This window comes from Carettochelys insculpta, chromosome 4 (assembly GCF_033958435.1).
Source record: "Carettochelys insculpta isolate YL-2023 chromosome 4, ASM3395843v1, whole genome shotgun sequence".
Taxonomy (NCBI): Eukaryota; Metazoa; Chordata; order Testudines; family Carettochelyidae; genus Carettochelys; species Carettochelys insculpta.
In genome coordinates this window covers 100,540,405-100,563,724 of record NC_134140.1, presented here as the reverse complement: position 1 = coordinate 100,563,724, position 23,320 = coordinate 100,540,405, and the positions used below count along the sequence as shown (strand labels likewise).

The window sequence follows — 23,320 nt, the reverse complement described above, 5'->3', positions numbered from 1 at the left end:
TTGTATTTAAATATTGATATCACGCATAGCTCAAAAAAAGTGAAATCCAGACTAGTTATTCATGTTCTAGTCTCTAGTACTTCCAGAGTAAACCTTTAGTTGCTTCCTTGGGAGAAATGATTGATTACAGTTTTCAACTTGATTAACTTTCAGGAATGCACAGAAGGAGAAATGCTGAGGAAGTGGAACGAAGGAAATGGAAAATGTACTGTGCATCAGGTTTCTTCTTTTCAGATTCTGCAGACAGAATAGCAGAAGTCCAAGCACTAGCAGCTTCCTGTTGCGCCTAGGAATTTGCATCACAGATGGGAGAACAAGGCTTAAAGTCTACCCTGTTTTGAATTTAGCATGTGTGTGTTTGCGGTTGATCTGTTGGAACGAGGTCTCTGGGTATCCTTCTGCAGGAAGTTCTATATCTATTTGGTGCAGTCTGGATCATTTCAAAGGCAACAATCTTTGTTCTGCAGGAACCAGATAATGCCTTCGTATATACAACTCCAAAGTAGTTCTTAACAAGGATAATTTCTGTAAGTCCATATGTGTCTATGCAGTGATATGTACACAGAGGGATAATAAGATTTATATTTTAATGTAACTTTTGGAATGAAACGTTTTTTCCATACATGATGTTCTTCCCTTCCCTTTCTTCAGTCTGTCTGGTCATTCCCAGCAGTTCTCTTCCTTGCTCCTAATCTGTTCCGTCCTTCCTTCCTTCCATTGTCTTACTACTTACCCTTTCTGATTTATTCTCTGTCCTTCCCTTTTGTTTTTCTGCCCTTAGTCCTTAGAGTGTTTTATCACTTCTCAGATACTTTCTCCTCCTCCCCAGAGACATCATCGTGCCCTTACCCACTCCTCTTTCACCTGTTTCCATATCGGCTCAGCACTAGCTCTTTTCCCATTTGTGCACTGCTACTAACCACTCTTGGAGAACTGCCGCCCCCCACCACCAAGACACAAACACACCCCTGTCCTGTCTCTTTTCTCCATCCCCCAAAATGCATTTGGTATCTCTCCCTCACCCCCAAATCCATGCCGTGCCTTTCTCTCCATTCTCAGCAAAATATATATATATATATATGTATAGGATATATCTCATTTCTTCCCTCCCTGTTCTTCTAATATCTTTTATGATTGAATGGGGGGCAATGGGGAAGGAGGCGAAAGTTCCAGGCTGATAGAGGAGTTCCTCTCTGGGGAACAAGAATACTGTAGGGAGCCCAGTTGTCTTCTCCAGGCCAGGGAGACGAGAGACAAAATTGCAGCAGGTACATGTTTTCATGCTGCTTTGTCAGCCAGAACTCTCTCCTGCCAACAAAGGAAAACCTGCTTCTTGAAGGTGGATGTATTTTGTCACCAAAAGTGCAGGCAAAGAGCATTTGCAGGCCATCTTTTAGCAACAGGGCTATGTTGACACAGCCTTGTTGCTAAAAGTCATGTACTGTAGACATACCCTCAGAGAGAGTATGTACAGGCAGGATAGCTTCTGTCTGGCAACAGGAGGGGCTGACTGTCAGGTGCTCTTTCTGCTTTCCCCCTCTACATATTGCTTGGGCAGGGGACAGGAGAGAGTGAGTGGTAGCAGAGCTCTTATCTTCTTTCTCACTTTATTGGATGAAAGGAAGGGTAACAGTGCACAGTGAGAGGGAGCTCTGCCTGTTTTAATGTCGAGCATACTGAGCTAGTTGAAAAGAGACAACAGGACCCATTCTGTACCAGCTCATTGACCAGACCAGGTCCGCACATTTTGGAGAACTCTCAAAAATTGAAACACAACATTGTGAATTAGGGAGGGTGTAACTCTGACTTCCCTTGCATTGGTAAGTTAATTTCCATCCCTGAGGAGTACCATGAATCCCTGAGGAATAGCATTTCTTTTAATTTTTCATGATTGCATCCTTCTGCAACCCCTCTTCACACAAGCTCCGCTGCATAGTTACTTTACCTTTCCTGAGTTCTTTTGGTAATTCTTGCAAGTACCCTATTATGACAGGTTGGTGTAAATAGAGAAGGTGCATGTGTAGATAGGAAAAGGCAGATGTTCATGAAGGAAAAAATTTAACCCAAGCCCTGGATTAGATGATTTCAGCAGGTTCTCTGCTTCTGAGTGTTCTGTAGTGGTGGGAAATGGAAAGGACAAGGATGCATTCCAGTTGGTACTTACTGACTAGTTGGGTGGAAATCATATGCAGCTGTGTTAGTAGTGCCCAATTATAGCATGCTGGTGGTATTAGGATATTAGTGTATTGACCCTCTGTGGATTTATTTGTCATCACCGTAACAGCCAAAGTAATTCCCTGCTTTGAAAGAAGATTTCTTACTTTAACACTTGTTGTACTTTACTTTTGATGGCCAAACTTTTAAATTGCTGAACTTTTAGGGGTGTATGTTACAAACTATTGATTATAGGCTTTTCTGTAGTGTCCATCGCATTAATATATAAACAGTGGCCTGACTTCAATGCTGACCTAATTTGCAAACTTCAGTTGAGTTGCGCCTTTATAGGCCTGAGGTGAATGGCTCAATATTTCTATAAGATAAGTGTTTCAGTTATAGTTACAGCTGTCCATCTACTTTTTGAGATACCTGATTTGCTGGGTGGGTGGGAATCATGCATACCCGTAGCAACAAAAACAACAAGAAGTCCTGTGGCATCTTACAGACTAACAGATATTTTGGAGCATAAGCTTTTGTGGGCAAAGCGGGTCTTTGCCCACGAGAGCTTATGCTCCAAAATATCTGTCAGTCTATAAGGTGCCACAGGAATTCTTGTTGTTTAGCTGCCTAGAGTAGTAGGTATAAGTGGTGATGTGCATCTGATGAAGCGGGTCTTTGCCCATGAAAGCTTATGCTCCAAAATATCTGTTAGTCTATAAGGTGCCACAGGACTTCTCGTTGTTTTTGGAAATACAGACTAACATGTCTGTCCCTCTGATATTTGTCGCCATGCAGTATCTGTAGCAGTTTCCTCATTTCTAAAAGGCTAGTAATATTTACCTTGAAGGGATAATGAATTGATTCATGTAATTATGTTGAAATCCCTGAAAGAAAAGCACTGTAGGAAACATATGTCAGATATAACCAGATTGTGTTGCTTGAATGAATCTGATGGCCTATGTTTGTAAGGCCAGTAACTTTATTCCAGATCTGAAGATGTTTCTCGAAGTTCCATCATATTAAGTGGGGGAGGGTGCACAACTATAAAATAAGGATCACATCCATTTTAAAAGCCATTTTTCTTGACAAATGACTTTATTTTCATTGTGGAAAAATTACTATTTTCTGGGTAGGTATTGCTGTTGTTTTTGTTATTATAGTTGTTATCATTGTTTGCTTGCTAGTGCTATTGGAGTGGAGTAGAATTTTCTTTTAATTCTGTACTGTGGAAAACCTTGACCTGCTAAAGCCATATCATCAAAATATGTGAGGGAAGGAAATAAAACAGTGTGACAGTTAATTACGATCATGGCAGTTGGACTGAAAAGACTGACTTGGCAGGTGCTTCTCACTGACAGTTTACCCTTACAAGGCCCTGACAGAAATGTCAGACTCAATAAAATCTTTCAGACTGTGTGAGCAGAGTGATTTTTGTGTGGGAGTCTGCTGGCAAGGGACTTCTGTGTTTTAGGAGCACTTTACCTCAGAAACTTATAGGAAAGTTCACAGTCCTGGTCTGTTTGAGAAGATATTAATTTTTTGATATCAACTATTTGGTTATGTCAATGAGTTTTACATTTGTGTCAGTGTTAAATTATTTCCTTAGACTTCCAGTAAAAGAAGTAATTTGAGATTCTGTCATTTCCAGGAAGATTTTTAAAGTTCATACTTTTTGATTTTTATTGTAACTTTTTTTTATTTGAAAAGACTCAAACTTTATGAAGGTCTAGTTTAACATTATATGTTATGTAAAACGTGCCAGATGCTCCCTCCACTGAAAAAACATCTTTTTCTAGAGAAATAGCAGTGGTGATTCCCAGGTAGAGATTAGCTATTGGGTAGAGGGATTCACTTATCCATTGGGGAGCCTATGAGATCTGTCCTCTAACCTGGCTATCTCCATGAATTCAGGGTTATCTGTGCTGAGATTCTACCCTGGTCCATGGCAGACCTTTCCAACCTACTTGGTTTTCCATCATTTTGATTCCAGTGGATCTACCCGAGAGTGACCAATGTATTACGTTGTCCTTGAAATCAGTCTTAGTCAGCACTCAAAATCTGGCACAGTCAGCTCACCAGTTCATATTTGACAGGTAGTTCAATTCCATGTTTCACTGCAAGATGTTAGTGCCCTGCCTGCTTTGCTTAAATGTTCAGTTCCATAACATATCTTGAAGGAGTAGGCCGGGCATTCTCCTGAAGTCTCCTTACACTATTTTGTAATATCCCAGGGTGTCCCCAGGACTGCCTCCCAAAAAGGCTGACTTTGTGGTGCTTTCTGCTTTCTTGGTCAAATCCTTCTCACCTTACTCTTATCTTTGGTAGGAGTAAAATGAGAGGGATTGGGCCCATGGTTTGTGAATTCAGATGATTTCAGGTGAACACCGTATGGAGGCGTGATTTAGTCATGTAAGCCTTATTTAATTGAATGGAAAGGTGCCATTTAGGGGTCTGAACACAGATCCGAGTCCAGGAGCTACTGACTTCTAATCTCATATCTGTTACAGACACATCTGTGTCTTGGAAAAGTCACTTAAACTCTCTCACCTGTAAAATGAACACAAAAATATTTCTGCCTGATGGTTGTATTTTTGAGGGGTAATTTGTTAATGTTTGTATGGAAACCTTATGAATGCTACTGTCGTATTTTCTTATTACTTCACCATTGTGTTTGTCTCTTAAATTTACCTTTTAGCTTTGTCCACACTACAGTCCCCTTTTGAAAGTGGAATGCAAATGAGGGATATTGAAAATACAAATGAAGTGCTGATTTACAAATCTTGTGCTTCATTTGCATAATCTTGCATGATTGCATTTTTGGAAGAGACTTTTTCTAAATTAAAAACAGCTGTGTAGACGGGATTCTTTTGAAAATAAAACTGTACTTGTTTGGCACATTTAACCCATTCCACAGCACCACATATGTTTGGCATTCTGCTGTACGGCTATATCTACACTTGTCCCAGGCTTCGAAGGAGGCATGGTAATCAGGCTGATGGGAGATTACTAATGAAGTGCTGTAATGAATATGCAGCACTTCATTAGGCTAATTCTTCCCAGCGGTAGCTTTAAAGTGTCAAACTTTGAAGTGTCGGCATGCCATGTAGCTGCAGGCACTTTGGCATGCCTGTGCTACTTTGAAGTGCCTTTACTCCCCAACTTGGAACTTGCTGCGGGGGAGAATTAACCTAATGAAGTGCTGCATAGTCATTGCAACACTTCATTAGTAATCTCCCATCAGCTTGATTACCATGCCTCCTTCGAAGTTTGGGACAAGTGTAGACATAGCCATACAGTATAATGCCAAACATATGTGGTGCTCTGGAGTGGGTTAAATGTGCCAAACAAGTATAGTCTGTAATGGCTTGGCAAGGAAAAAAACACCTAGGCCATGTCTACACTAGGCCAAAACTTTGAAATGGCCATTTCGAAGTTTACTAATGAAGCACTGAAATACATATTCAGTGCCTCATTAGCATGCCAGCAGCCACAGCGCTTCGAAATTGACGTGGCTCATCCTGATGGGGCTCCTTTTCGAAAGGACCCTGGCAATTTTTTAATCCCCTTATTCCTAACAGCAGATAGGAATAAGGGGATTTTGAAGTTGCCGGGGTCCTTTCTGGATGAGCCATGCAGTGGCGAGCCACATCAATTTTGAAGTGCCGCGGCTGCTAGCATACTAATGAGGTGCTGAATATGTATTTCAGCGCTTCACTAGTAAACTTCGAAATGGCCATTTGCCTGGCCATTTCGAAGTTTTGGGCTAATGTAGACGTAGCCCTGTTGGAGTAAGCAACCTTGTTTCTCTTCAGTGGCAGTGGTTATAACTATAACAGGGATGTTTAAAATAATTTAACTGTGATATTGAATGTCACCTACATGTACCCTATCACATAAACTCCATTTGAATTTCAGTTCATGTATTTTATGATACTGGGTATGGAGCCCTACCTTCCCTAAGGTATTTCTTTCCTTCATCCAAGAAACCACTCTCACAGCTCTTTCTTGGGGCATCTATGCAAACATGGCCCGGTGCAACAAGCATTGAATTTGGATTCACACTAATTTAAATGGGCATTGTATCAGGCTTCAGGAACTGGAAAGAAAAAGGTGAACTGAGTTTAACCCCTTGTTTGTACATGGTAACAAGTTGTGTCATGTGGGATTCTGTAACAGTGTACCCTGTCACAGAATTCTGTATATTGAGCAACCTATGCGCTTCCTTGATTGTCAGTCATAGACAGCAGGGGTTAATTTTAAGATTGATGCAATATAAAATATGCCCATGCTCTAGAAATCTCACTTTAGAATGCACATGGGAAATGGATCTTCCATGATTATTGAGGCTTAGAGTTCGTGCTCTTATAGTGGCATCACAAATACACAAATAGTTTCATGTGGCATACTTTAGAATTCATGGAATTTGTGTTACAGGTAAAGGCATACACACACATGCTGTCCAAAACCAAGTGCCAAGTTATTTGCACTTCAGTGGGTTTAAGGGTTGCAGAATCTGGCTCTAAGTGATTTAAAAAACTAAGTGCTATGCTTTAAGTGATTATTGTGAATGTGTTGAAAATGGGTTGAAGAGGAGCTAGCAAAAAATGAATCCACATATAGAAAGAAGACTTCCAGACTGATGGTAATGCTGAGTACTTAACTGAATTATATTTTTCAGAGAACTGTACAAATATTATTTCATATTTCTTAAAGGAACCGTGTAATTTTATTTCCCCAATATTGCAGATGAGTTAATTTTTTCAAGTAGTGATGAGGCAGTTAGTTTCTGTTCCCTACCCCCAGCCCTCCTTTTTTTTTTTTTTTTTAATAAGTTTGGCGTTCTGGAAATTCCTCTCTGTCTGTCTTTCTCTTCCAAACTCTCTTAATTTTGATTGCTTTCATTGTCAGTTTGTTGACAGGAGATGAGTCTGTACCAGTACATGCCTTTGAGGACTATTTCTATGTAGTTGTGATGATGACATCAAAGTGTGGAAAGCAGATGGAGTAGGGAAGGCTTATTGGCTGGCCGTTGGCTTTGGCAGCGTTGGATTGGAGGGCTAATCACAATTTATTTTTCTGACTGTGAATGTATTGAAAGTCCAGGCAGCCTTAATGAGCATTGCTTGTGTTAATTTGAAACCCTTGCTGGGAAATCATGGGAAAATGGAAAAATGCATACTTGTATGTCACCCGTCAGATTAACAGTTTATGCAGTGTTGGAGCTCCTCCGAGCACATGGTGATGACGCAGTTGTGGAACAGCTGGAGAAGAAATCTCAAGCTATAAATGTCTGGCTGTCTGCATTTTTATAGGGTATCCTGTTAAGCCAAACAAGTTTATTTACTTTGGAATACAGGCTAAGTATGGTGCACAATATGACAACCTAGTTCAGCACGTAAACACAAGCATGGAAATTCTAAGCCTTTGTCTGTGGTTCCTAGATTGCAAGCATTTTATTTTCAGACATTTTATTAATTTTTTTTCCAGCCATGTGTCATTACTGTTAAACATTTTCCTCTGCCTGTAGCATTTTTCCTGTCTGGTGCCAAATAATAAAAAGGCCACATTTCTTCATTGGGATCTGCTGTCTTGGGCTGTTGGTCTGATACCAAATACTGTTGACTTCTGTGGGAGCTGCATGGATGCAGGAATTCATGCTGTTGGATTGTGGGGAGATCGGAAGAGAGAGTTTGTTCTTAAGCCTTATGTGTACACATACGTGTAATTTGTAATTTAACTTTCTTTTCACTCTTGGAAAACATTTGAGGATTTTACCATCAGTGAGATTAATTGAGTTGCTGTTCAGTTACTTTCCAAGTTTTTAAACTTGGGATGAACCTTGTCTCCATACTGAAATTTTTAATGTAGAATTTTTGTTTAGGCCCTGGACTTCTAGAGACTTTCATGCCAAATTGTGGTGTTCTGAATAGTTCCAATGGTGAGTTGCTAAGACCATGTAAAAGCCTTTTCAGGATATTAGGGGCTTTAGTACTTATTAAGATTAGCGTTTTGTTTTTTTTTAACAAAAATTGACTATTTTGAAGATCCATTTCCACTGAAAAGTATCCAACTATATCATCTTATCACATTCAGCTCTCTTTAACTCAATAGGGCTGTGACACCTGGATATGTCAGAAGTGCACTCATTTCATTGGGGAATTTCTAACCTTGCTGCAGCACAACTAAAAAGCTGGATAAGAAAACTAGTCCCTTCTCTAATATTTCGTAGCAGTCACCATTATTGTGTTAGGCAACATTTTTTGAACCTGGAGGAAGATGTCTTCCAGAGTCTGAATATCAACAAGTTAAAAATTTATATTTTCTCTTGAATGTTACTGAAGGAGCCTTGGGTTCCAGGTCCAGACAAGCCACAGACCAGATTTGGACCATAGCCGGGAGTTCCCCACCCCTGCTCTAAAGCATTTAGGAAACATTGTTTTCAAATGTGTATTGCATCAGCAGTGGTGGTTCATTAGCACACGTGGCATAAGGATAGGCAAAAATTACAAGTTTTATTGTGTCTCAATATTTGGTATTTTTTTTGTTACATTTCAGTATGGCCAACAAGAATTAGTTCTGTGTGTGAAATGTGCACACAATTTGGTTATTTTAAAATATTTGTTTAAAAATTGTCAATGTTAAGGCTCCTCTGGAGGTATAAGGGGATGACGGGGACAAAGGAAATGTGTGTCAGAGAAAGGAGGATAAAATCAGCATCACCAGGAAGGTATTATAAATAATGGAGAATAACAGTTCCTTAAACTGTATTGGAAGGTGACCCTTTAAACTCAGGGGTGGGTCTACACGTGCATTCCTCTTTCGAAAGAGGTATGCAAATGAGGGAAAATGAATATGCAAATGCAAATGAAGTTGGGATTTCAAAGATGGGGTTTACTTTCGAAAGAGCAGCATCTACACTGGTTTTCTTCTTTTGAAAGAAGCTGTTTCGAAATAAGAATATGCCAAGAAGGTGCCAAATATGCAAATATGCACCTCATTTGCATTTTCAGTTTCTCTCATTTGCAAACCTCTTTCGAAAGAGGAATGCAAATGTAGACACACCCAGGGAGACAACGTGCCATCATGTTATGAAGAAATCGAAGTAGTTTGTAGGGAGCAAGCTTGCTATGGCGAGGGGACTGATCCAGGATAATTTGCAGTGTCTTTTGCATCTTCAGTGGTCAAATCTGAGTTCTAGTCTGTCATAACAGAAGGCTATAATTCTATGATTTAAATTCTGTTATTTAAGGTTAGTAAAATTTTAGTCTTAACACTGTTTGGCTTTACCCCTTCTTTTCCTCCCCCACCTGTTTAAACTCCTCAACTCTGCTTACAGCAGTTACTCAGCAGAGGGAGCTTTTGGAATAAATCTATTGATTGTCTTCAGGAGACCAAATGTTTTGGTTTAGCCCCATCAGAAATCTCACCCATTTCAGAAATCAAGAATTCAGAGTCTGGTCCCAACCCTGTGAATTTGTTAGGCACACCTTTGATTCCATTCAGATGTGTTCAGGGTTTTTAAAAAAACAAAACATATTTTAATATCTGAACCATTATTCTGTTTTTTTCAGGTACACTTATTAGATGCAAACTTTGTTTTTTCAGGAAAGAACTGGCACTTTGTTTAGGTTACCTTTTTATATACCTTATTTTATTATATGTTCATGATATTTAAAGATGGTCTGTTGGTTTTCAGATGCTATGCTTCCTTATTAGGAATATATATATCTATATCTATATCTATATAGATATATATATATTGCATGGGCATACAAAGACTTACATACATATGTGTAGTGTAATATTTCATAGGTCTTATGTCCTAGCCTGTTTGATAAAACAGTATGCCCCTAGTTCTTATTATGTTTCTGAAATAAACTATATTTCATGAAGAATTAATAATTTTGACTAGTATTGATGATATCTTCAGAGCAGAGCATAACATTTCATAAAGGTTTTGTAAGTGGGATTAAAATAACCAGTTCCTTTACTTTGATTTATGCAACATAAATCTACATACATTTACGTGAGCAGAAGGCAGTTGGCTGCTTGTACAGTTAACCCAAGGATTTTGTAGTTAGCTTAAAAGAATCAGAAACTGTAATGAAACTGCCAAATTACTTTTATATTTTAACATTTCCTTTACTTGTTTTTAAGAGTTTTTTGCCATTGACTTCAGTGGGACTAGAATCATTTCCCAAGCTTCTTCAAAACTGCATGAAATATTTTATGCCAGTGTTTTGGGGATTTCAAAACTTGACACTTGTCTCTTCCTGCCTCCCTCTTTTTTGTTTTGTAACATCTGGAGAAACAGATGGGTGAATTATAAAGTCAGGGAATGCTTTTATGAGTTAGCTAGCTAACACTCAAATTGGTCTCATTTGATGGAGATTGAAGAAGTGAAAATATAGTGGAACACTGCAAAATACATAAGTACTTGCACTTCGTATTGCATTGAGGGGCATAAACAGTCACCTAGGTAGCAGTAGGAGCTGAAGTATTGTCTGTTTAGTTAGGAAGCTATGTTAATACAGCTGTTCCCACCTTAGAAATATTTACACCAGACTCTTTACGTTGTGTGTGAAAATCTTGTCCAGTCCACCATGGCAAGGTAGAAAGTGACAAGCCCAGCTGTTTTCAACAATACTGAGAAATCTTTTTGAAGGGCTAATCCTGGGATATAACCTTAACAAGTTTGCATGATTTACATTATTTTTCCCTTGAGTACTGAAGATGAAATTGGAAAATCAGAAACTTATTCAAAATAAACCTCTTCAGTTTTATAATGCTTTTACAGAAGAGTAAACCTTTGTCATTTGGTAATGGATCTAAGATGGGGAAACTAAATCTGTGACATTTTTGTTAATCAGGTCTTCAGGTGCTGGGAATGTAGCAGACCGTGTCTTGGCTCAACTGTTAACAGAAATGGATGGGATAGAACAGTTAAAGGACGTGACAATTTTGGCAGCTACAAACCGACCGGATATGATCGACAAGGTAAGAGTAATAGCTTTGTGGTATATACACGTCTCTTGTGAAAACCAAGTTCTGGAATAATTTGATCCTCTTTCAGTGCTTTTCCCTAATTCTCTAATCCATTTTCTATTTAAAGGGTTTAAAAAGAAAGACAAAAGGAGGAGGAAAGGATTATGTCTCCATTTCCTTTTTTTGTACATGTGGCTTAGTGAAAATAAAAATGTTCTGCAACATTGTGAAGTATCAGCTTTCCAAAAAATCTTTTTCTTTTAAAGCAAGCTCACAGGATGTACGTAACATTTATGTAGATCCACTTGTGTCTATTTTGCTTCTATAGTGTTTGTTTATGGAGGAGTTTGCTGGACTGCTGATTTCATTAGTTATTTCCTTTTAAAATATTTAGTAAGTCAGTGGTGCTAAGTCAGTCCATTTCCAGCCATTGCTCTTCCAGATGTAAAAGATTACAGTTTCTCTTTAGATAGAGGCAAAATTATATCTGGATAAAAATGACACCCTATGTAACATTTTGAAAAACATAAATCTGTAGCTTACTTTAAAAAACAAAACAAAATGCTGCAACTCCTTACAAATCACTTTAAAACAGGCCACAGCCAGGTTCTTTTGTCAGAGAAAAATGCCCTGGTATAGACCAAGTTTGTCCTCCTTTCCTCCAAGAATTCCCAAATCGGGGTCCTTACTCAGGGAATTCTTCATTTGCTTAACTTTGTCTCCAAAAACATGGTCTTCTATTATTTGTGTCCAAGAGTTGTACAACTGATGACTGTTATCATTAAGACTATTTTATACACTTTGTATATTAACCACTAGAGCACAGCTGGTCAGAAATTTTCATGAAAATAATTTGAATTAGAAAGTAACATTTCTAATTATACTTACCTGTTGGAATATTTTGATTCTTGTCAAAATTTTTCATTTTTCTTTTGAGAAAATCTAAGCTAAATATTTCACTTGGCATAAGGTGAATCAGAGTTAAAACATTCTGTTTTATCCGATCTGAAAAGAAACATTTTCCTTTTGGGTCAGTTCAATGGTATTTTGTGTCTGCCTGAATGGTCCTGATGTTCCTGAAAGTTGAAGTTTAGTGCCTCATGGCCCCGTTTCCCGATATGACCAGACTTGCACATTGGACTCCCATTATGTGTCCTGGTCTCCCTTCTGGCTGAACAGATTGTTCATAAAAAAATATGGTGTTCAACTTTTTGCACCCATCTGGGAAATATTACATTTTTTCAAATATTGGAATTCCCCCCAGGATTAAAATCTGCTGCAGAGCAACATAATCGCACTTGAGCATGGCATTCCCTTCAGAATTGGGTAGTTCTACGCAAACGTGCTCACTAGTAAATTACAGTTATGAGAACGCTTCCCTGAAATTAGCTACCTCCAGCAGCCAGCTACCAAACCCAGCAGGTAGCTTCTAACCTGTAATATTAATAACTGTGCATAACTTCTGTTACTAGCAATACTGCATGGTGCAGCCACAACTTCTGCTACAAAAGCAAACATCTGTCCCGTGAACTGGAAGATTTTAAATTTAACCTGCTGCATCTGAAAATTGCAGTATGTAATACTAGCTCATACACAGATCTGTTTGTACATGCACTTTTTTGGGAATAGTTTATTTTAGTTATCAGCTGCTGTGGAGCCAGCAGAAGAAGGAAGAAACATACTACTGAAGACTGAAGCCTATGAAAGGAGACACAAATCTTTTTAGATATTAGCCAAAAGATTGGAACTTCACTGAACTTAAACTATATTTCACCTAAGGGCAGTAAGGATGGAAGGTGATAGAAGTCATTTTACCATCTTTGGTTTTGGCATATTCAGCAAAGTCTGAAAAGTAGATGGGTCCACTGAACAAAAAACTATGTAACAACCTGTAGTAGAAACGCTGGAGCAACTTTGTAGATAATTTTGGTATTTGGAAGGAAGAATTTGGTTCCCAAAAATATATCTCCATGAAAGTCCATGCACAGATCCAATTTAGACGACATTGGAATTGGGTGACAAGAATTTTTTCCCTCCTAGAGAGGAAAAGGGTTTTCAGCTGAGTGTAATTTAAATGCAAGGGTTTCTATTAGCTTCTCTTCTTTTATCCTGTATAATTTTGGTGTTTGCAGGTGCCACAATCAATTGGCCAGTGAAAATTCTTCGAAGCTCTTTATTTTGCCAACAGATAACAAAGAGGAACACAAGTCTTTTACATTATAGTTTGTTGTGAAATGAGGTGCTCTCTGACTGCTTTACAAAATTTAAAATCTATGAGAAATGTATAAGACTAATTTTCTTATGTTGTTTTAAAATCATTAAGAAAATCATTAAGAAAAAGAAAAGGATAGAGAATTATACAGAAAATATCTTACTGTCTCTATATATCCATGGTATTGCCCACCTCTCGAATATAGTGTGCAGATGTAGTCACCATGTGAAAAAAGATACGTTGGCATTACAAAAAGTTCAGAAAGAGGCAACAAAAATGATAAAGGGTATAGAATAACTGCCATATGAGGAGAGATTAAAAAGACTGATTTTCAGCTTCGAAAAAAGATGACTGAGCAGGGATATGATGATGGTCTATAAAGTCATGGCTGGTGTGGAGGAAGTGAATAGAGAAGAGTTATTTACTTGCTCCCATAATATAGCAACTAGAGGTAGTAGGATTAGAACACAATGAAGCACTTCTTCACACAACACACAGTCAACCTGTGAAACTCCTTGCCAGAAGATGTTGTAAAGGCCAAGACTATTACAGGGTTCAAACAGAGCTGGATAGGTTCATCAGTGCTGATTAGGCAGAATGGGCAGAAGTGGTGTCACGAGCCTCTGTTTTTTCAGAAGGTGGGAAAGGGAAACAGGGAATGGATCACTTAACGATTGCCTGTTTTGTACATTCCCTCCAGAGCACCTAACGTAGGTCATGACAAACGACAGAATCCAGCTCTAGAAGGACCTTTGGTCTGACCCAGTATGTCCGTTCTTTTGTTTAAATTCAAACTATACTTTTCCTATCTGTTTTTATAGCTGATTTTTAGAGAGCTGTATCGTTGTTTATTATTTATTGCTGGATTGGACAAGAAGAGAGACAAGGGAATCAGTAAGAAAGATGAAAATATATTTTAAATCTTTTGAAAATGATTTTATTTTATTTTCCCAGGTAAGAAACTATTTTAAATGAGCTATTTTATAGATGGGTATAGATAAGAATCTTGCCAGTCCACACTCACTGTAGGAGGGGAGACAGGTGCAGCTTAAAGAGGTTTGAGAATCTATGAATTAATGTGGGAGTGTTTGGACACTGCAGCAGGAGGGGTAATTTCTGGCTCAAGTAAACGTAGCCATGCTAGCTCTGATTAAGCTAGCACTCTAAAAATAGCAGTGCAGCTGCACAGGCAGTGGGATGCACTAGCCGCCTCTTAACCATTCATCCACAGTTACACTGCTATTTGTTGTACATTAACTTGGTCAGAGCACAGGTATGCCTACCCAAGTTTGAAATTACATCTTCAGCTTGAGCTGTAAGTATTTGTAGTGAAATCATGCTTCTTACAAGCCAAGTTGGTCACACCATTATGCCATTAACGTTGGCATAGGGGGGAAAAAAACCCAAACAAGCAGTCCTTAGCACCTTAAAGAATAATAGTTTATGTATTAGGTAATTTTTTGTGAAGCTACAGACTAACATGGCTACCCCTCCGAGTCTGTCCCAGGAGTCAGAGACGATTACATTGAAGTGCTTTCTGTTTCTCTTCACTGGAAGGGAAAAGAGAGGGGATGAACGTGGTAAGAATGTCACTGTTCTGGGCTTCAGAAAACTAACTAACCACCTGGCAGAATCTGGCAGTGTGGATTTGTGGTTTACGTTATAATTAGTCAGTTTTGATAAATGCAAAATTTTAAAATATGGATGAATGATTTTAAATATCCATTAACGTAATCACATTTGTGATCAATATATATGCCCTTCTCAAGCATCCATGTGATAACTGTGTGTTTATTTTAATGTGTGTTCCTTATATACTGTAAAAAGCCAGAAGTAAAATGCACATCTGTGTTCTTTGCTTTGCTGTTGCAGGGATTAAGGAGTGTAGCAATTTTTACTAGAGGGTATATTCTTAGCTTTCTTAACACAGGAAAGTGGGGAGGGTGTTTGTGATATCTGAATATATTAATTTACAAAAAAGTAAATAAATCCAGCATATTCTTGTTATCAGAGGGGTAGCCAAGTTAGTCTGTATCTTCAAAAACAACAAGAAGTCCTATGGCACCTTATAGACTAACAGATATTTTGGAGCATAAGCTTTCATGGGCAAAGACCCACTTTGTCATGCATCTGACAAAGTGGGTCTTTGCCCATGAAAATTTATGCTCCATATTCCTGTTAGGTTTTTTTTTCTTCTTTATCTGTGAACATACAGTTTATGGTTTTCTCCTGTAGTTTGAGATAAACTTTTGTGAATATAATGTTCAAGTAAGTGGACAATTATTTTTCCTCATTCAAATGCAGGCTTTACCATCATTGTAGCTGTAGGTGCCAGTACACTCTGTTGTTTGACCACATTTTTAGCCATCAGTTTAACTGTTGGTTGGTACTTGACATATATTTATTAATTATAATAATTATTTGGACTATCATCACATCATCCAAGCACTAGTTACAATTAAAAAAACCCCTGCATTTAAGATTGTGTGAGAAAATGGCCTAATTTATGTGTTTCTATTGTTCCTGTATTTTTTCCTGTCTTATAAAATTGCTCTTCCTGCATTCACACATGTGATGGGAACAAGATGTTCAGAGCATCTATTTGAGGTGCTGATGAAACAAAACTCTGTTACGAGTAAATAATAATAAGAAAATCCTTCCTGTTGTGCAACAAATAAGCATAGTTTTTACCATCTGTGGTATCTGGGGAGCAGCTGTGCAAATAGAGCTTCATGAGCCAGATGTACAAGTATGGGGAATGATTTTAATTCATGCTGATTTTAGGCTCCGAGAATAATTTTTTGGGGCCTAAAACTTTTGGGGCCTAAAACTTGTGTACTGTTCATTCAACCTAAAAGTAAATGTTTTAAATAGGCTTGTAATTGAACGTTCACATTCTTTCCAGAGTGCCCTCTACCAGAATTCCGTGCAAGGTAACCTGTGTGTTTTTGCTTTTTGGTATTCACTAATCTAAGCCAACTCGCTGCCGTATTACTGAGTCTCAGCATACCCAGGATTTGAGTGTGTGGATCCTAATTTAAGTGAGAATGATGGATTGCTATCATTGTTACATGCCCCATGCGAATATCTTCTTTCTCTTGAACTGTATTTCAATCTCCATTAGCAAGGGAAAACTGAAGCAAGACACTGTTAGATCCCCAGGGAATTCAGTGTGAGTGTTTCAGCACAGGAAGAGAGATGTGTGTAACTGAGAAATCAAATAGTTTTACCTCCTGCTGGGTCAAATTTGAATGTCAAACACATTAGATGGGATGTAAAACACAAGGCGTTGAATGAAGTGATGGTCTGTGGTCCAGGATGGCACCCTGGGGCTTTTAACAGCCTTACCCCTCCTTATCATGGGGTGCAGAAAAGTTGCATCCTCAAGTGTGCTATTTGCATTAGAATGACAGGATGTGATGGGACAAATGAAGATTAATGAGATGATGTGATGTCAGTGTGGCCTATTGTTTTTAGATTGATGATGATCTGGATTTCATCAGCGTTGAGAGGCTTTAAAGCAGTATAAAAACCAAATTGTAATGATGCATAAGTAGTACAGTGAATGCCAAATAACTTGGAGTTAATGCGTGGCTCAAAACAAAACAAAACAACAAAAAAAAACTGAACAAACTAGACTAGACTCATATGCTACTGTGTGCTATGCAGAGGAACGTTTTTGCTGCTTGTATTTTTATTTAGCCCTAAAAATCTTTTTATCCAAAATATGGGGGCCAGTTCGTTCTTTGGATTAGCTCCATTGATTTCAGTAACTTTATCAACAATAATAAATTTAGCTCATCTATTTTAAAAATTTTTAAAAAAAACCATGTAGGCGCAACCCGCTGTTCTGTACTGATTATGAACAACATAAAACTGCAGCATATGTTGTACTCAGAAACTGCCAACAGTGCAGAAATGGAATGAAACTCTCTCTCCCCACAATCTTGCTTGATCTTGCTTGGTTTTGGAAGGTCCCTTTTGGTCAGAAGGTTCATCTAGTGGTTTACAAAGTTGGTGCGACCCTCAAAATGTTGATCGCTAAGCAGCTGTGGGACAGCTCTAATTCAGAGTGGTTTATTTTTGATGAAAATAAAAAATGGATTTTATGGAGGTTTGGCAGCATCAGTAAAGAAATTCTACTTTTTGGCTTGCAGGAAAAGAAAATAATCTTCCTGCTGTAGAAACTTCAAAGTTCTGCCTTTCTGGAGGGTTGTGGAAGAAATTCAAATATTTAGGTTTGCAGTTTTACAGTTGAAGGAAATAAAGAATTTTGCGTATTCATTCGTTATTGTCAGCATGTTGGTTATTAAAGCAGGTGGTACTGTAAACCTATTTACCAGTCATGTTTGCTGTCTTAAATAATAATTCCTACTACAGTATACTCATTTATTTAGGCATTTGCCTATTTGATGGCTTTGGGCCTGCTTTGTACTCTTCATCTTGGTCACACACACGAATCTCTTGGTTATGTAATGGCTTCAGCATGATAGGATTACAGTTGGTCTGGGTACAAAAAAAAGCTGAGCAGGGCTTTGTACTTTGTGTATTCTAGACTTGCACCCTCTAATTTGGTGGGGATGAAATCATAATGGACAACTTTAGCTTTCATTTAAAATAAAACTAAATTGTCTAGTCCTGTTCTTTGCAGAGAGCCTAGAAAACAGAAAATAAACCAACTGCTAAGGTTGAAATGAGAAAGAAGTTATGCCTGACTTCTGTAGGATATGGGGGGAATCTAAATATTTGGCTTCATGATGCCTTACACACAGTATTGGAGTAAATGCTAGGCACTGTAGACCGGTCTTCCCAGTAAGCTGAGTGGTTGGGAAGTAACCCAGGAGAGAATCAGGTGCTGCCCAGCTGATTAGCAGAGTGCCCAGAGCAGGCAGCGTGTGTTTCTGGTGGTGGTGCACATCCACATATGCATTGGTGCACATAACAAAATTTTTTCTGCCCATGGATTGAAAAAATTAGCAGGAACGCTGCTGTAGACTACTACCCACTACGCCAACTCTTACAATAGTGTGACTCCATTAGAAATTAAAGTTACTTTTTATTTTCTGAAGAAAAGTTTCTAGTCTTTATGGTCTGGAGGAAAACCTTGAAAACACAAACAGAGTATAATTGATGAAGCAGACTTACTGTGAACCAGCAAAATAATGTAGAGAGCTGCTGCTTTCTTTTTATGGAACAGTAATAAGACCCCCTTCTGGGTACTCCCTCAACACCAGCGATGGAGGGAATTAGTTTTGTGTGTAGAGGAGGTAGGTGCAGCAGGTTCAGCCGTCCCATTGAAGCAGATACATTCTGGTTACTGAGGTAAATACTGTGAGATAAGAAGGAATTTCTGTTGCTGCCTGGACTCTTCCTTTGTGGCTGTTAGTGTGTGGAGAGGAAGCCTAATGCTGCTTCTGGGTGTCTCTGCTAGTATCAGAGAGACAGTCTGGCCTCAGGGTCAGGAAGTACGAATCAGTACAAAAAACAGGATCAGGGATCAGATCTGGAGCCCAAGGTAGAGTCAGAAGTTGGAGAGGGGAAACAGGGCTGGTGTGGGCTAAAACAGCGGGAGCAGACTGCAGCAGGACAGGAACAATGGGTGAACTCAGCTGCAGGAGTAAGCATGGAGCAGTTCTCAACCAGCTTCAATGATTAAATGCTAACCTGTTGGTTCCTTTCAGCCCTTCAGGCAGGGTGGCCAGTCAGGCAGTTCTGCTGCAGCCCAACTGGTCTCATTACTGTGCCTGAGAGCTAAATGGGTGAGGCCCAGGCTCAGCTGAGGGAGCTCAACCAACTGGTCCCTGAACTTGAGAAAATTAGGGAAGCTCCTATTAGGAGACAGGTCATTGAGGTGGTTTGAAGCAGGATAGTCCTGTTTGGTGCAGTTTGTGCCCTGTCTAGGACGGATATAACACTGAATATGGTCTTGTCTGGTACTGTGTGTGAGCAGACAGTGTTGAAGAGTGTGCTACTCTGCCCCTGATGGTGTAACCTCACGGCCTGTGCTTGGGGCAGCATGCTATTCAAAATGGCATGGTTTGTGGAGCATGGCCTTGCATTCACAGCGTGTGTGAGGTCCTGCCATCCGGGCTAGGGTGGCATGCTCTACTAAAACAGCATCCTCCATGCATAGGGTGATCATATGCCCTATATTTCGGGTGCCAGGAAAGCATCCTGACTTATTTAAACAAAGGGACTGATTGCCCTGTAGCTGACCCTTCTGTCGGAGGCATTTAACTTGTTCAGTAATGTCAGGATTTACATCGATTGTGTAGGTCACCTTTACAGTCAGACAGCAGTGAGCACTTATATTATTTTCCCCCGGTGCAGTATAGTTCTTTGAAAAAACTGAAAGACACAGAATTTCTTCTGAAGATAAGGTTATTCTGGGGCATATAATACATTTTAAGAAAATGAAGAACTAGGGAGAGACCTCAAAAGAGATGCTGTGGAAAAGAGCATCAGATGTTAAAAATGGTATTTATTTCAAAATCATGGTGCTCTCACAAGTTCCTTTCTTTTGTCTGTTTGCATTTGCTTTCTATGGTATGTATTTTAGTCACTTGTGTTGTACGACAGTCAGTGGCCCCGAGTAGTGCTATTCTCTGAGAGGTGGATGTTTTCTAAGAGGTGTTGCATTTGCGTGGTTCATAATGGCTGATAATTTACTTAGGTAATAGAGAGTATACCAAGATTATATGTAGAATTAAAATTTTAAGAGTGAGAGAAGGGTATAAAGTTGTTTTGGGAGAAATGGTCTGCCAAACTTGAAATTAATGGTTCATCTCATCCACCCGGAAAAAACATGTCCATACTGGATGAACACAGTTGTTTGCTGTGTATGCAGTTAAGCTGGTGTTCTGCAGTGGGTTTGGCCCAATGGACCCTTCAGCCCATTCAAGGTCTCACTAACCCACCTAAGGCTGAGTGGTTATAGTGATACATGTTTTCCACAGGAACATGGGATACTTTATTTAAACTGGGAACTGTATGTTGAGATTCACTGAAGTATTTATTATTTTTCCAGTGGAAAGTTTGTTTTGTGTACAAGTATGGTGAATAAATATTTCCAGGTGAGCAAAAGGGATTTTTGTTTCTAGCTATTGAATTGTCAGAATGGGGAGAGCTGAATAGTAAATCAGCCTTAAGGCTGCTGAAATATACCTCCTGCTCCTCCCCCGCCCCACTCCGAAAGAGACACTGGTGATAGCTGAAGAGCATGGTGACTTTTTCCGCTTAAGATTTATTAGTTACCTGAAAAGAGAGGGAGGCGGTAAAACTTGTTGGGCTGCATATTTTCTCGTTTAAGAGCCATATTATAACTCTAGGATAAACTGGCTTTCTTTTGTCTGTGAAAACACACATCCGGATAATGCATATAAAATATGCATACAGATAATAGTTTGAATTCATGGAGAAAAGAAAAGTAAATATACATGCTCTTATCCTTCTAACAGGCTGCATTCCTTACACTGAAGAAGTGATTAGTGTATTGCTCATGTTTTCATAATCTTTTGCACAACACATGGTTAGGAGCTAATTTGAAGCTGTAAAATCCTTTCTAGGAGTAGGCAGCAAACATCTATTTCATCTGGAAAAGTGCAAAGGAGAAAGTTTGCTGTCATTCATATATCTTTCATCCTGCCAATGTGACAAAGACCTAATTAATTATTCACTCAGAAGACTTAAAATACTGTGGGATTAATTTCTTTAAAGTAATAACTGTTTCTACACCCTCAGTTCTGTGATTTGTGATGCAAATGATTTTTCAACAACAAAATTAAAGAGGATACCAAATTCATGGGGAACATAAGTAAATTATGCTCTGAATTACCCATGTTCCTTGAAGTGACATGCTCTTGAATAGTACATATACATTGGTGTCAAACTGGAGTAATTATTAACATGATTATGTATTTATTGAGTTTCATAAAACTGTAAGTTCCTTTTTTTGAGTATATACTGATGGGGATTAGCTAATTTGTCTTTTTGACTATTATGGACATCGTAAAGCTGTATTTCAAGAAAGGTAAGTTTCTTGAACTGAGTTTAACTTATCTAAGTTATCTGTTTAATAACTTGGGAATTAAAATAGTACAATATATTAACTTCCTTTTCTCCCCTCGCTTTTTTACTTCTTCATCATTGTTATTATGGCACCTTTATTTTAGGTTAAGTATACAAGTGAACAGCTTTTTTCCAGACCTGTGTCATTTGTGGCGGCATGGATCAGTTAGTCTGGTAGATTGTTGTGTGATTGATCATTGCCTTGGTCACATTGAATCTGAGATGTTAAGGTTTATTGGAGAAAGATTAAACTCTTGCAAGGCTTGTTTCACAGTTTATTAGGTGACATAAAGCTTTTTATGTGACCCAGTTTCAGCTCTAGAGCTGCATGTGGCTCATTCAGGACTTCTTTGTGGTGCCTGATGGTATAAATAAATATCAAAATAAGCAACAAACAACCAACAGGTGGATGATACCAAATAGTCACTGTCCTCTTCTACAAACTCACTCATAAAAGCTAGCCAACAGGAAATGGGATTTAAATTTTGTGGGACTTGCAAGGGAGCCAGGCTGCAGGGCCACAGAGTTCAAACTGATGACCAGAGCTGGTGACTGGGAATTGTGTGTCACTTCCTGGAGGCCAGAATCTGTGGCAAAATGCCTAGAGGTGTCTACACTGCATGTTTGTTGATAACATAGGGAGTGGAAAAGGAAAATGTCCCTAGTAGAACTGGAAGCTTTTTGTCAATGGAAAACTTACGTTGTGTTGCAGTGTGACGCAGCTCCTGCTGTTTTGTTGAAAAGCCATAGTTGATAGTCATGCCTTAGTCATTTACAAAATCTGGATACAGAGAAACCATTTCCCATTAGTTAATTTTTTGCAATAAAGAGGCACTAACCTAACATTTTAGTTTCTCACCCAGTGATAAGAGTCAAGTGCCTCACATATATAGGAAGTCAGCTGTTTATGGATGAGACAAAAATAGAAATAGTGTCTCTATAACGAGTGTGTGTTTGTGTGTGTTGAGGAAGAGCAGATTCTTCCAATTCTTAATGTTTTGTTTTTTAAAGAAAAATTGACATCTGAGGCACAGGAAGTATGATGGTAATCTGTTCAATAAAGAGAAAAGGGGACAGGAGAGAGGACTTGCAACCATTTATATAGAATGTATCAATCTACCCAAGGTTTTGTAGGGCAATCACTATAATTGTAGGCAGGAGCACCAAGTATAGTTCTTTTTTAGTGTACCATATAAGGACTTTCAGGTAGAATGAGATGACCGTTCCCTGTGACACACACGCAAGAGGAGTTCCACTGGCTTTTTTAGAGCACCAACAGATTTACTTACACTAATGAAAGAACAGAAAGTGAAGCTGTGATTTGGTAACAAAAGATTATGGAAGTCAATGTATGTGGTTTACTGTGGGTGGCTTTGCAATTCAGAAAAGTTCAGGAGAATCTGGGTGGTTTGGTAAATTTTTGAATAGCCAAAAATCATAAGACTGTCAAAACCAAAGACTAATAAGCCTGTAACATGAAGTGGAAGGTAACTGTTCAAAAGTCAAGGGGATGCCTCAGTCTAAAAAATGAAGAGGCTAAAAATTAGTATGTCAGACTCATCAAGAGCTCTTGTTCCTTTGTGAAGAGTCCAGACTGATACTCCATATCTGGGGTATGTCTAAGGCACATTATTATTTAACTGGTCATGTTGATTTAATCTGAGCGTAATTAGTACTTCTTTTGTTTTACACCTAAGGTTTCTTTACTCCATGCTCTAATATGGTTTATTGTGAAAATGTACCTGTGGATATTTATTATACCTGTAGGAAAGTATTTATTGTAGTAGATTTTGGCTGAATAAAATTCTTTTCCTTCTTGTCTTGTTTTAACATTGTACAGCACTCAGGAGGTAATTTTAACTCATTGTTAATGTATGTGATTCTCTGACCAGTGTATGC

General features: G+C 38.7%; 1 protein-coding gene across 4 annotated transcripts in view; it reads left to right on the top strand.

Annotated features, from left to right (window-relative positions):
• The window catches only part of AFG2A (AAA ATPase AFG2A), a 269,455-nt gene that overhangs the window by 72,932 nt on the left and 173,203 nt on the right, over positions 1 to 23,320 (top strand). For all 4 annotated transcript variants that reach the window (XM_074993342.1, XM_074993343.1, XM_074993344.1 and 1 more), the window contains exon 14: positions 11,028 to 11,154. In XM_074993342.1, the coding sequence (XP_074849443.1) occupies positions 11,028 to 11,154 (127 nt within the window). The remainder of the gene's footprint in view (positions 1 to 11,027; positions 11,155 to 23,320) is intronic.